Here is a 15,407-nt window from a genome sequence, read left to right on the forward strand (position 1 = left end):
GTTGTAAGAGAAACTACATTTAAAAAAAATAATAATGATGACAAGTGATTCCCAGCCGAGGAGATACTCATGTCTTTCAAATGATATTGATTTTTTTTAATAGCACACGGTCATCATTTACCCCAGGTGAGTGTGATGTTGTCAGGTTGTAGTCGTAGCAGACAGCGAGCTGTGAGATGGCTGTCCTGGTCGTAGTGAATCACTGTAGCCCCCTGCAGCAGAAACTGGTGAACGTCTGGCTGTAGCGACAACACGTACCTAGAAAAAGACAATACAAATAGAGTGAAGTGTCTGTTGAGTTATCTATGTGTGTTCCTGTGCAAGTGTATGTGTGTGTGTGTGTGTGTGTGCTTCTTACCAGGGAATGAGCTCAGTGCCGTGGCTGAAAGCTCTGTGTGTCTCCTCAGTCCCCTGAAACTCCACCTCTTTCACCACCGGCTCAGACGACAGGTCGCCCTCTGAATCAGACAGGTCGCCTACCATGAACCTGAAGATGGAGAGAAGATTGGAAGAAAAGATTGTTTTAAAAACTAAATTCAGTGTCTGAATTTTAAAGTTTAAGTTTAGTTATTTCCAAAGTTATCTGCAAATGCATCAGTTTCTACATGTAATTTCAACTACTGCAGCAAAAGCGTTGAGATCCAGTCAAAAGTAAGTGATGACCTGCATCTACAGTAAGAGAAACAGTTCCATACTGTAGTGCATCAGTTGAACAAGCAAATAAGCATCATGCATTTGTCATTGCACATTCCTTGTCTACTAAACAGGCTGAAACTTAACCATTTTGATGTTAATGTTCAAATTCTCGTAACCACTTACAAGACACGGTTTGAATCTGGTGGCGTCCTAAATGAATGTGAACTAGATTGAGAGAAGGAGACAAAGGAGGACGAGAGGAGTGAGGCAAATAAAGAGCAGACAAAGAGGTTTCAACACAAGTTCTCAGAGGGGACAAGAAAAACAGCAAAAAGAAGATGCCAGTGGGAAGGTTCAGGGACACTGGAAAAGAATTCCTAAACCTCTTTGAGTAAGAAAGATAATATTTATCTGCATCCCAGTAGAGACAAATGAACACCGTATCCCTAGCCAAAATGAAATAGAGTTGTTATCCTCTGCTCGAACATGAAATAATAACTCAGAGTCAGAGAAAACTGTCTAGGAACACAGAGAAGATAATCCAGGTTTCCTTAATACAAACAAGCTTGAAATGAAATGAGTTTTCGAACAACATTTTCACAACCAAATTCCAGCTTGAACCATTAGCTACCTGCCGCCACAAGTGCTGAAAAGTACCAGAGCTCTGTTCCTTCCTGTCCTGACAGGAAACTGAACCGGTTATCTGTTTTCTGTGTGACACGAGGGTTTATGTGAACAGCACCTCATCTCAATAACAATCTGCAAATGTGTTCCTTCACAAACCCATTATCTGTGTCGGTGTTTAAGAAAGACAACATACTGTGCGGTAAGAGTTTGGTAAACATCCAGTTCATCTGGCCCCAGAAATTGTGCTGTGAATGCAAAATACATACAGAAGACACAGTCCTAACCAAGGAAACCAATGTATCTATATCATATATTTTTGGGAATAGGTGCATTTTAGCACTAAAAATCCAACATTTAGTCTTTTCATTATGTAGCAGTTGTCTTTTTGCCTGCTGTGATAGCATGTCCAAAAACAACCTCCTAGAAACTGCTAACAGTGTGTCTACAAAACTAGTGATGAAGCACAGGAATTATGTTTTTTATTCCGAAGTGAGAGACCCACCATGCCGATCACTCTCAGCATGGCCATATTCATACTTCTGATATAAATCTGTATATAACACACCCATTTTCATTCACTTTGTCTATGAATCAACGAACAGGAAAATAAAGAAGTCAGTATTAGAGTCTGCCTAAAAGAGGGTTTCAGCAAAAAATGGGTTAATGGGTTCTAAACATCATACTTAACGGATTGGTTAAGTAACAAGGTGTATATTATGATTGATATACAAACTGAGACTGGGTATATAATTGCTAAACACTTTAAGAAATAGGGTGAAATGTTCTTTTAAACACCAAAAAAGATGTGAAGTGGCATTAAAGCATTCATCTGATATAGATTGACCGCACCAGCACTGAGAAACTCCAGCTATGTGTAAGTTCTCACCTAAGTTTGGGTGTAAAGCGACAAAACAAGCTCAGCAACTACTAGTAAGTTTGTAACTAAATCCTCAGCGACTAAAACTGGTTGCACAGTGATTACTTGGGGCATAACCTAACTAGTTTGGACATGAAGTCATAGCTAAGGCATCAAAACAATCAAAAATGGTTTTGGTGACTGTGTGCATTTGCTTTCTGGCTGACTTTGCATCGTAGCGCTTGGCAGTAAGATAAATCTATTTTAATCAATAAATTAGGTCTCTACTGGATTACTGTTTTGCAAAATGGCAATTAATGAAACGATGATACCGTGTGGCAGAAACATTGCGTTTTTACCATAAGTGAACATAATTCTGTGAAATTTTATGATAGACAGCTACCCTTGGGGCATGTCTAACTATTTAGGTGTTACTTTAAGCTAAGTCATAACTTATCTCCGTGGTCCAACTGCTTTCATTGTAGTAATGTGTAAATCACAACTTAGCTAAGTTTTAACTTAAACATAGCTGAAGTAACAGACAGCAATAAACAAAAAGTGAAAGCAACTACAGTACACGATGTCCCAGTGTTCTGGACTGGTTCACATGCTCTGTGAAATTTGATACTGTGTTATATGTCTCACAAGCTTGGTCACCACTTGCATAACATCCCCCATACTCAGAGAGCATCTTTCAGCTGAATGGGTTCAAGAACCTGTGACAGAAAACATTCACCCTGCTAAGGTATCTTAAACAAGACACACATTTTTAAGGAGGTCCAGAGTTCCTGTTTGGTACTTGATGCTGCAAAAAAATTTGGGCTTATGTATTATGCAAAAAAGGGGAGAAAAAGGACTGACTGATTGCGGCAGCAGCGGTCCCTGAAGGAGTTGTTTCTAGACGCAGGGCTTGGGCCAGTAGAAGAGGGACTGGTGGATGCATCATCGGGATCCTCTGCCTCCAAACTACGATTACAAGATCTGAGGAGCAGAAAGAGGACAGTCAAATGCAGGAAGATTTAAAAGAGAGAAGAAGAAAGTAAGATGTGAAGCAGAGAGATTAAGAACAGCTCTATAGTCTTTACTTTTTAGTAACCTGTTTTCAAAGACAGAATATACCTGATAATCTGGAGGATGTTGCTGACAGTAGCTTCTTTCTCTGGGACGTGCAGACCATCTGGACCGCACCGGGTAATGAAGTTGTGTTGGCCGCTGTAGTCAGACACAAACTAGAGGGGGGAGGACAGACCAAACAAAGCAGGTTGAATTATACCAACAACATCTGGTCTTATCAGCTCAGATCAGTTTTGTGAGATTTCTGAATGTTTCTACATGCATACCTCTATGGAGTCTTCTGTATTATCTAGAGGTGGTTTGAGGCTCATGATGCTTGCTGTCCCATCCAAAGCGTCGCTAAGCTCCTTCAGAAAAACTCCACAGAATGGCACAACCTATGGTGTGAGTAAAACACATCCCAGTGGTCAGATGAGTTAGAAATAATGTGAAATATTAGACTCAAAACACAAATACATGCCGACTTAACGACAAATTAGACCATCACCTGACAACATCACCAGAATAAACAGCAACCTACTTTGCATCCTGGGATGTTGAGAGCTCTGGTCACAACCTTCTTGTACTCAGAAGAAGACTCGTGTTGAGCCATAGCGTCCTTCAGACTCCTCATGGTCTCGATGTCTGACTGGTCCATAAACTGCCACATCTTCAGCACCTTGCGGGACCTGGAGGACAAAGAACATCTCAAACGTCAGTTGGCATGATATTTTATGTTAAAGTACAGTTTACTTTGTGTAAGTATATTTGAGTTTGCGTCTGTGTGCGGCTTAACACCTGAGTCCCGCCAGGAACTCCATGACACCATTGTAATTTCCCATGTTCCAACAGCATTTAGCGACATGGACCAGGTATGAGAAAACTTCCCTCTTCTCCTCCATGGACCCTGCTGTCAGGATCAGCCACGTCACCCACGAACTCACCTGACGAAACAGAGTAAAATGTTACTAATAGTTACCATCACATTAAAGATAATAAACAAAAAGTTAATATGCTCGAAGGCTTTGCTTCTCCACCAGAACATAGCAGGGTGAAAAACAGAGAAAACTTACCTAGTAAATTCAATTAAAATTAAATTTAACAATCAATCGATCAATCAAACAATAAAAATAAATATAAACAATAAATGAAAAATCATCATGTAAAAATTTTTAACAACCAGTGATGAAATGTAACTAAGTCTCTAGTGATTAGGGTTGCAGCATTATACCAAAAATCCTTCTGTTTTTATTCATTTTAGGGTCATTCTAACTAATAGAAATAATAATCATAACAACAACCATGTAATACTGTATACTGTGAAACTGTGAAATCATTGTGAACTTGTGAGGATCATTATTATACCATGAAATCTCATATTGTTGTAACCCTACTAGTGATACAATAACTCATAAGCCTTATGCTGGCGCGACATGTGCATAGCTGATTAAGAAATTTTAAATAGTGGACACTTCTGACTGGATGATATAAATGAAGGTTGACCTAATGTTACAAGCCACAAGGTGACTTGCAAGTGTGTTAGTGTGTTACTAAAAGGCGGTTACTGGGTGTGTTAAAACCTAGTGAACAGGAGACAGAGTCCAAAGCCAAGAGACAGTCAGCTGGGACTCTTTATTGTGTGTCGTCTTACTTGTGCTCATGCCATCTCTTTGAAAATGTGGCATGGCAAGCTGTGTCTAAAGTGGTAATGTATGCACAGGACCATGCCAGCTGGCCACACACAGACATGCACAAGAAAGCATGCGATCAGATATATCAGCTGCACTCTGTCTTTGCACACTGACTGCCCTCTAGCACACCCAAAAGACACGATGGAAGGTGCTGATATGCATCAGGGTCAGCTTCCTTTCACATTCTCTGTGACACACACACACACACACACACACACACACACACACACACACACACACACACACACACACACACACACACACACACACACACACACACACACACACACACACACACACACACACACACACACACACACACACACACACACACACACACACACACACACAGGAAAAGGTCAGATTTCAATCTGGCTGCGTCTTGCTCTTGCTGCCGTAGTGTCTCTATACGTTAGGGCCTCATGAATGTATTCACATGCACATAAAAGCACAGACACACACACACTCAAACTCCCTAACCCCCTTGCAGGCGGTAAAAACATCCCCCTGGTCCAGAGTTCTATTACTGGGTTATGTAAGGATCTGTAAAGCCCACCACAGTCTGACTTCACAGGAACTAAATAAAGCCACACACACAAGCACTCACACGCACACACACTCTTAAAAACATGTAACAAAGCACTCAGTTTCACAGGTAGAGTTTTTGTTGCTTTGAGGTTGTGATGAAACGCTGGTAAAATGTTATTTTTCCCAGCAATTTGACCTCTTACCTTTGATGGATTCATTCACATAAAACAATACATATGCAATCAAACACCCTACATACACTTGGTATGAGACCATGGACTCACATATCACCCTGAGGCACTCATACACAACTTAACACACAGTATATACAGACATCTTAGATATGACCTTAAGCATACACAGAACTTACTTCATAAACATATAATCTACAGACTTATTTGTCAGGCTCTAAAAAGCTGGTTGTCATAATTTCAAACTCACTTATGTTCATAGAGTTATGGTTTGTTAAGTCTCACATTTTCTCCCTGTTCAATATGAGTGAAAGCACACCAGTGATTATGCATTCCTGTGTGATAGAGGCATTGGCATGAAGAGGCCCGGGGGCTGGGAAGGTTACTGTAAAAATTTAATCCATCTCAGACAGTTACAGTAACTGACTCCTCCAAACTGTTCTCACTGATGTAACACCTTAATATGCTCAAACTCAGAAACAAACGGAAAAACTGAAGTCGCACCAGTTTTCCTTCAAATCCGACAAAGTTTTAGTTATATTGATAACAACAGTTGAGAAAACAACCTCACCACAACGTCCATATCATAGCTCTTCTGGAGCTTTCTATCATATCACATCATCTTAATCAGCAGAAGGAGTCTGCCTTCCTTTGACGACCAAATTTCCAACTTTTTGAGCACTTGAAATGTTCCATCTGCCTGACTGTTTTCCAGAATTGACCCTCAGCTTTTAAGTCAACATGGATGACATGTGAACACCTACTGGTATATTAAAGCTGTAAGCATTATTTTCTTATTAAAATTAGTATTAAATAGCTCTATATTCCAGCAGCAATCAACAGCGTTCTGGTACCTACACCAGCAATGGCGGGACAGGGTAAGCTACCAATTCCAGCGCTCCCGGTGACGGCTTTACTACCAAACAGGCCAAGTGATGATAAAACGCTTGAAGAAAAGAAAGAGGCAAAGAGAGCTGCCTCAAAAAAGATAAAGAAAAAAAGAAAGGAGTCATGCAAGTGTGGTGACGCAGAGAGGAGGGAGGGGATTGCAAACTGCAAAACAAATGGGAGGTAAGCTAAAATGATGACGCTTAGAGCAGCTATAATGGTAGGAAATGCTATAACATAAACAAACAAAATTCATGTCTGAAGCTATAATCTATAACTGTTGATGTTTTTGCCCTTGAACTGCAGAAAATATGGTGGAGCATCTTGTTGCATCATCACGTTTTGTTGGAATCCAGTTCGACTAGATTGATCCAGTAACCAGGTGACTTAAATATGAACTCTAACTAATTACTATTTGCACCTGATTAAATTAGAGATTAAAGAGAAGTAAAGTATGAAAAGCATATCATTTAACTAACAGGTTGAGGAATGAGTGTTAAATACCAAGGAACTCGGTCAGGCTCTAGTCAAAATGTCAGAAGGAAAACTATAATTAACCATTCTCAATAAATATACATAATAAAATACAAAAATCATTCATTCTCCAAACACTATTCAGTTGTAACAAACTGTACAACCTCATCCTGGTGTCATCAGAAATTCTTCTCTAACTTGTCACTATTGTCACTCCCCAAGGCTGGCAAGGTTGCAGCACACTGCTCTATTATGCTTCAGTTGTGTGGAAGCTTGTTCTAAGACATACTGTATATGACAAACAAACAACTCTGCTGCCCTACAGTCTCTTATCTTTAACTGTCCCTGCTCTGTGCAGGATGTGCACACCTTGCATGAAAATCCACTATCAGTCACTTCTACTCAGCAGCAGGGTTGAGTTACAGTCACCATCTGACCCACTCTGATGGTCTGCGAAAGGGCTCTTTGAATGGCCACACATCAAGGCATTGTAGAGAGTTGGCATCTCTTCTGATATTCCAGATAACTAAAGTGCGTGCTCAGTGTTATGTATGAGAGATAGACAGGATATGAAGAGATACTATATATATAGAGAGAGCGAGTAACGGCAGAGAACAGCAGAAAAGAGCAAACGAGAGACAAGGACAGACAGGAGTTGTGCAAAAAGTTTCCTCAAACAACAGACTCCCTTACATACATAGCACAGGTGTTATCAATGGCAGCTTGACAACAATTCACACACACACACACACACACACACACACACACACACACACACACACACACACACACACACACACACACACACACACGCACACACGCACACACACACGCACACACGCACACACACACACAACCCTAACCACAGCTAGGTACAATGTGATCCCCCCCTTTGATGTTTGTGGACGTGTCCGTATGTCCGTCCGTCTGTCTCCACCTGTGCAAGTGTTATTAGTTGAACCATGAGGGTCAGTTTCTCCTTGATACATGAATTACATAACCAAGGTTGACAGAGAACTATTACAAACCTGGCGCATGAGCACATAGTGTACTCGCCCTGTCAAAGCTAAACACTCCGGACAGACACAGAGGGGCCAAAACTGCCTCCAAAGTTTCTCTTGCCGTGCTATCTTTTCTAAACGGCATAATCTTTCACTCCCATACATGTCTGTCAAGTGTGAGGAAAGAAATCAGACCCTAAAATTAATAATGTTATGTAATATAACATCTCAAAAATGTGGATTCAGTCCAGGGCAGTGTTGTTAAGTCTTAACTTCAACCAGATATTAGCAACATATTGGTCACTTCTTTCCCTTCTAGTGAAAATCTATTTTCTGGAATACAGCTTATGGATTGGATCAGTGCAAAATATTTTTGTCATTATTTCCCTTCTAATAACAACTAATAAAAAAGTGTAATAATAATGATGGAAAGGAAAAGTTGAATGCATGTATATGATTTTTTTTTTTTAACTTCCTAAATGCTTAGATTAATCAATTACCCAAATAATTGCTGCTTAATTTTTTTGTCAACCAACTAATTGCTTAGTCGACCTATCACTTTAATGTTGCAGCTGGTAAAGGTGGAGTTCATTTAATTACATTACAATTGCAATTACTTTACTTGACTGCTGGGTAGCTTAATCTATAATAACACATCACAATTGCTCATGATAGTTAATTTATATTTCATATTAATAATTTGAATCTGGAAAGTAACTTGTAATATAAGTTATAAAATAAATGTAGTGGAGTAAAAAGTACAATATTTGTCTCCAAAATGTAGTGAAGTTGAATGTACAGTATAGCACTTGAGTAAACTGTTCGTTCCATCCAGTAATGGTATTAATAAGTTTTAATACTCAGATCTTTCAGTTATCGGTCTTGTTGACAACTTATAATCAGTATCATATCTCCCCTGAAAAAGGCAAAGCAGTCAATCCTTTGTAAATATTTGAAATGACACTGTTCACAATCACTGAGGAAATTCCCAGGAAAATGTATCCAAACCATGGTTTACAGTCAAAGCAAACAAGAATACATCTCATCTTCTGGGAGCATCATGATTTGAAGCCAATTCAGGGCTTCATCCGTGTCTTCACAGGGAGGATCACTGTTGTCATTTCACTCCATTTTGCCCATATATGGCTACAATGCACTTTTGGGAGACTATTTTTTGTGTGTCTCTACTCTTGCTGACTTAAATGAAAACCAGCTGATGCGAGAGGCATGCAACCTAAAGATGACATCATCATTTCCCAATCAATCTCTCCCTCTCTCGTGTTCTCTTTCTCAGCAGCACAGCGTTGTGATTGTTTATTCTCGAAGTCACTCACCAGAAAAGACACAAGGGGGAAGTACGTTTAGCCAACTTACACCGCTGTGAGTGTGTGAGCTTGTGTACACAGTGTGTGTTTCAATCATGAGCTGATAAGTTGGTAAGACTCACACGGCAAATACAACAAGGCAAACCCCTCTGAAGGAAAACACAATTACTGCTCTGCTATGCTTTTCAACCTTTCACATTCATGTCAAATCGCAATGCATGCATTTTCACTGTCTCTGGTGATGTCATCAAAGGGAGGTCACTATAGGCCACTCAAAACAGTCATCAAATCAGAGAGAGGCACTGTTTTATATCAATATTTTCACAATATATGAAAATTACCCCCTTTCAACATGAATAACATCTTTATATGGTCTAGTCCACATAGTTTGCTGATTGGTACCACTTCTCAAGTGATCTCATCCAGACTGAAATCATGTAGTAAAAACTGAGCTTGAGAGTGAGATGAGATATACAGTAGGCTGCAAGGTTACTAAGATGAACCACAGCCTTTAAAACCGAGATGAGCCTACTGATTTCAAAAGGTCGAGATGAAACAATTAGCTGATTAATTGATATGACCATCGATATAAATTAGGGTTTCAGCTGTGAGGAATTTTTTGTCTTTTATGACATTAAATAGATTTTTATTTTTCTAATTTGTACTGTTGTTTGGACTAGACAAGTGATTTAAAGGCATCACCTTGGACTTTAGGGAACTGTGATGGGCATTTTTCACTATTTAGTTTTTACCATTAATTAATAATCTTTAGTTGCTGCCCTGGTTTGAAGAGTAACAGCTTCTATCTCTTCTGAATGAATGTGAGGATAAGAGGATTGTGCGTTTTATCTTTCTATTTTCCATTCAACACTTGCTGATATTATTACTGTAAGTGTATGAGAAAAGAATGAATAAACAAATGGAACAAAAGATGGATAATCCCAAACATAAACAACATAAAACTGACATTTTATATAAGAAGTCTCCTCACCTCGTTGAATCGTGCCACCAGGTCCTCCACAGCGTTACTTTGCTGTGCACTCTGGGTAGGTATGGTGGGCACTGACAGCGAGGCCTTGAGGTTTGGGTGGCGTTTGGTTTGACACTCAGGACTGCCGAGGTCTCGAGTGAGGAAACAGAGGTAGTCCAGGGGGAAAACCTGCACACAGGTATAGATACATTTTTGCTAAGAAAACCTCACTAGCATGTTGACAAAATAAAATAAATATTCTTGATATTTTTTGACCCAGATATGTGTGTGTGTTCCTCCTACCCGTTGGTAGAGCTGCTGCTCTTGCTCGGTGAGGATACAGGCGATCTCCTCAGGGAACTGAACAAGGTGGCGCACCTCTGCCAGCTCCTTACTGATCCCGCTGACACTGGGAGGAAGAGAGCTGCTGCTGGTCATGCTGTTAGCCAGCTGGCGCTCTGGATGAGCAGATAAAGAGGAGCAGGGGAGACAGAAGAAGATAGAGATCAGAATTTTATTACCTACTTTTTGCACATGCCGAGAGAGAGATGAAGTGAAGGTATCAAGTACACAAAGACAGCAGAGACTGCTGTTGCTTATACAAGTAAAGAAATGAAGAAAGATCAGAGAGACGTTTTATCTACTCTGAAGTTTCACTTTCACCATAAAAGTTTTAAGCCTCATAAAACATTCTTCTCTTTTTCAGGATTAACCCGAATGTCTCAAGTCTTCTAAACCATCAACCCCTGCATACCATTCACTCTCCACCAGCCAAGAGAAGTTTGCACACTTCACCTTCTACAAGTAAACAACATTGATCACCTGCCAGTTCCTGTGTTTGGATTTCAGTCAGGTCCATTAGTCTGTCTGTTTACACACATAAGCACAGACACACATATGCAAACCTGTCCTCATCTCTGCTAACAAAGGACTAATGGACAGTTTCTACACTGCAGCTGGAGCTGCCAGGTAGACATACTGTACATTGTCGGGATGAATGCCACATAAACTAACAACACATAACAGTCTCTTTCCAATGCTGGGGCTTTTCCAGGAAACATTTGAGGAACTCTTTTAGGAACTTCACCTACAGTTTGATCACAGAAATGTACAGAACCTATTTAAGTTACTGGGACGTAGTCTGTGCCTCGAAAAAAAGTCCTTTCTCTTGAGGCAGGGAGTATCATGGGTACGGTTTCCAGAGTTGAATATTGCTGACTGGTCAATCCAAAGTTATGGTACTGCTCCTTGATATTGCACAGCATTTATTCCAACAGAAGCAAGCTTGTCACTAGTGTCATTAACACAGAGAAATAACGCAGATTTTTCGTTATGAGCTATAAAGTGATTCATTTTGTTAGCATTTCTAGGGAACTATATGGCACTGAATTTAGTTTAGTGTGCAAAACAAATTAGTTATACCACATTAACAGTACAATGCCATAAAGACAAGGAAATATATATCAAATAGAGAGAAGACCAGGAATTAGACAGTCTCTCTGGTCCTAGAGAAACCTACCTACATCGCTCCCTCAACCACACACATACAAAACAGTGAATGCATACACATATGCCGACACACACTTAAAGGCTGTCCTTGGTAACCCTTGAGATGTACAACAGGTAGCCATGGCAACAGCAGTGACTGCTCTGCAGGAAAAAAAAATAGCTTATTTACACAGTTTGATTTGTAGATCCGGCCACAAAGCTTCTGTAATGAACTCTCAATGTGTGTGTGTGTGTGTGTGTGTCATACGTAGTCTATGTATAAGACACAGGCTAAGTACAAAGTAGAGAAAGGGAGGGGGGAAAAGAAAGAAAAGATCAAAAGTAATAGGCTTGTAGCAGTGGAGCTGAACAGAGACAAGGTGAGTTCTTCACACGAGCGAGAAAAAAGATACAGAAACAGAGACAAAAATGAGAGCAGAAGAGAGATTGAGAGAGGAGAGAGCAGAGCTATGGTAGAGAGGAAGGAAGGGATAAGAAGAATAAGTGGAAAGTTGGTAGTTTACACTATGCAGCAGGTGTGTCCCATCCATCACAGTTAGAGAGACAGAATAATCCTTTAAATGTCCGACAGAGACACACTACAGGTTATGAATGATGGTTCACCGTACAGTCCAGACCTGGAACACATTTTTCTTGAAACATTTGCGTTAAATGAAACAGAATAAAAACAATCAGACAGCTGAAAGAAGAAAAATGTGTTTCCGAGAGCCTGAACACATGGAATATATGGCCTGTAAAGAATTTAAGAGGAAAATGATTACAGAGCAAATGTTATGCTTTAATACTACACCTCCTCGACATGCAAGTTCACAGCTGCTACTTGTAAAACAATCACATTGTAGCCTACATATCATTTATTCAAGATTTGAATTTTCATCAGTTTCACAAGATTTGTCATCTGTTCGCTCCTCTCTTCCGATAAAATAGTACAGGTATACAAAACTGACTTTGTTTAAGTAAAAAAAAAAGTTACTTAAACTGGTGTTAAAATTATTATTTTGTGTCAAAAAACACTGGAAGAGCATTAAACATAACTTACTATAAAATCATCCATCTCTCAAGCGTATGAGAAATATTTCCTTATCTCTAACCCTGTTTATACATGCTGACCTTCTGAAGTGGAAATGGACACCCCCTCGAATCAGTGATATGAATTTCATGACCATGCAGAGGCCTGAATCATTCATTTATTCATCCTTTAAACCGGGAAACATGCATTTAAACATGCAGACAAAGCTGTCAGACAAAGCTTTCAGGCAAAGCAGTGACAAAAAGGTTTTAAGAGATTGTAAAGAATTAATTAAAAGCAAATGTGCATGAATACAGAAAACTAAAAACCTTAACATGTAGGGTGAGATATTCTGCACTTTCTTATAAAACTCGGTTTAGTGTCAAGGCAGTGGGTCCAAAATTAGAATCACCAGATAAAAAAATGTGTTAGAAAAAATGTTACCAACAATTCAGTGTTTTTTATCATCTGTTATTCATCTTAACCCCGATTTCTGCCTGCAAAGCTTCACACAAACTGTGCAATATCAGTAATGACAACAGAAAGCTGTGATAAATAAACACTGGGACTGAAGACTGGATGGAACGAGATCTTGGATTCCAGTGATGGTGATAAGTGTATCTAATATAATCTGTTCTGGACCCATGGCCCGATACAAATCATAAACACTAGCTTGAGAAACACTGATATAAATACAGTATAATGATATCGCAACCCTTCTACTATGAAGCTGAGAGAACATGAAGCTGGATTAATTGACCATGATGTCCCTATGATTTTTATGCATGGGTTTACTCATCTGTAATGCATCATGAATACAAATACCCTGTGGGTATGAAGCATGTGTGTGTGTGTGTGTAATGGATCCTTTTCTAAATGCGGCGGTGGATGGAGTAGATTGACTGAACATCCTTTTGAACCATTTTCATGACATTTTTGTTTCAAGGAATAGCATACCTTTTAGAGAGACAGGAAATGTGAATGCGTTTCTGTTACCTACTGGGGACCTTTCCTGGCATAAACACTGACCATGTCAGGACCAGTAGTCCTCATGGGGACCAAAGACTTGTCCCAATGCGGCAAAACATGATTTCTGAGGTGCTGATTTTGTTTTGGGGGTAAGGTATGACTTAAGGGTTAGGCATAAATTGGCTAGGGCTAGGGTGAGGGTAGTGGTTTGGGTTCGGCTGTATATACTGTATGAATGGAAATCAATGTTAAGTATATCAATAACAGCCTTTCAGTATTGAAATTAAACCAGCTATTGTTCATTTTTCTGTATCAACTAAGGCTGATGTTTAGAGGGCTGCATGTACGGTTCTGAGAAACATTAAATAATGCGTACGTGCACATTAAGATTTAGAGCTTAAACTTTAAACTTGTGGACGTAAGACAAGAGACTCATGCTCGTGGGATGTGAACATTAAATCATTCCTCCTCAGCTAAGCTGTAACGTTAGCTAGTTCGATTAGCTTAGTTAGCCAGCCTCTTGACCATGAGTAGTACACGTTTCGTTCTGCACAGTGATACAGTTGGCACGTGTAGTTCCATAGAAAGAAAATAGATATGAAACTGCTCACAACAAGGTCTATGGATTATCTTGAGTAACAATTGCTTTCTGGAAAAACACATTTGCTGTTGAGTTCTTCTAATGCACTCTATTGTCTCTTTGAGTGCCACAAGCCGAGTGCCATCTAGTTCCATTATATTATGGAACTATCTCCCTGGAGCTGATATATTTGCATCAATCCAGTTCGTAGAATCACAGTGAAGTTGAGATAACTGTAACTATATTTGTGTAATAAAACAGAAAACACTGATCTGACTCAATCTTAAGATTTGTTTTGCCACATTTGCCACACCACTTTTATAGCAACAGTAATGTTACTTTAGCCGGCATCACCACTTTATCCATAATGATACATATCATTTTAAAATACAGTAGAAGAAAATAACAACGAATCACAACATAATGAGTCTTGGTCAGTAAGATGCAGTGTCTTTTAACACTGCTTTGACATCTGTTTTGTTCACGGAGTACATCACAATGTATTTTCAAACAAAGGAGAGGAACCTTGAACTTGCCATCTTTCTCTGCCAGCCAAGCGTTCATGCACACACATACATCACTGTTCTCACAAGCACATTCAGAGCTGATGACAACTTCCCCACTGGAGTATGTAGGGCACTCAGACAGGTGCAGCACAAACAGCCTGAGTCAAACTGACTAAGACTGTTTACAAATTAGCCTTTTGAACCTATAAATATAATTGTAAAACCATTCCTATTCAAAACATTAACAATCTTATTTATTTTAAACTTATCGCCCATGCCCACAAATGCTGATTAAAACAGTTCTACACAACAATATCAACATCTTAAACCTGATTCACTGATGGAAGAATCACCATGTGTTTAAATCTGCCATTTCTAAGACGATATAATCAAACTGCAACATCAGGAAGTTTCCCCTTTGACAACAGCTTAAAAAAGTTCCGTGCTTTGATTATATTTGGCATAAATAGCTTGCATTAAATCACAGAATAACATCTGGTACAACTTGTGCATGAAAATACATACAAGGAAGGTCATGTACACACACTTGCGCAAAACAAAATCAACAAGTAGCAGTAAACAAACCAACACATG

The 15,407-nt window shown here is 39.4% G+C and overlaps 1 protein-coding gene across 1 annotated transcript in view; it reads right to left on the reverse strand.

Annotated features, from left to right (window-relative positions):
- plce1 (phospholipase C, epsilon 1) overlaps positions 1–15,407 on the reverse strand; it is a 78,056-nt gene that overhangs the window by 19,650 nt on the left and 42,999 nt on the right. The window contains exons 9-17 of the mRNA XM_073489493.1: positions 10,544–10,698; positions 10,262–10,429; positions 3,971–4,116; positions 3,714–3,861; positions 3,460–3,570; positions 3,239–3,348; positions 2,981–3,100; positions 359–487; positions 122–258 (exon numbers count right to left, since the gene is read on the reverse strand). Coding sequence (XP_073345594.1) covers positions 122–258; positions 359–487; positions 2,981–3,100; positions 3,239–3,348; positions 3,460–3,570; positions 3,714–3,861; positions 3,971–4,116; positions 10,262–10,429; positions 10,544–10,698 — 1,224 coding nt within the window. The remainder of the gene's footprint in view (positions 1–121; positions 259–358; positions 488–2,980; positions 3,101–3,238; positions 3,349–3,459; positions 3,571–3,713; positions 3,862–3,970; positions 4,117–10,261; positions 10,430–10,543; positions 10,699–15,407) is intronic.

The sequence above is a fragment of the Pagrus major genome, chromosome 20 (genome assembly GCF_040436345.1).
Source record: "Pagrus major chromosome 20, Pma_NU_1.0".
Classification (NCBI taxonomy): domain Eukaryota; kingdom Metazoa; phylum Chordata; class Actinopteri; order Spariformes; family Sparidae; genus Pagrus; species Pagrus major.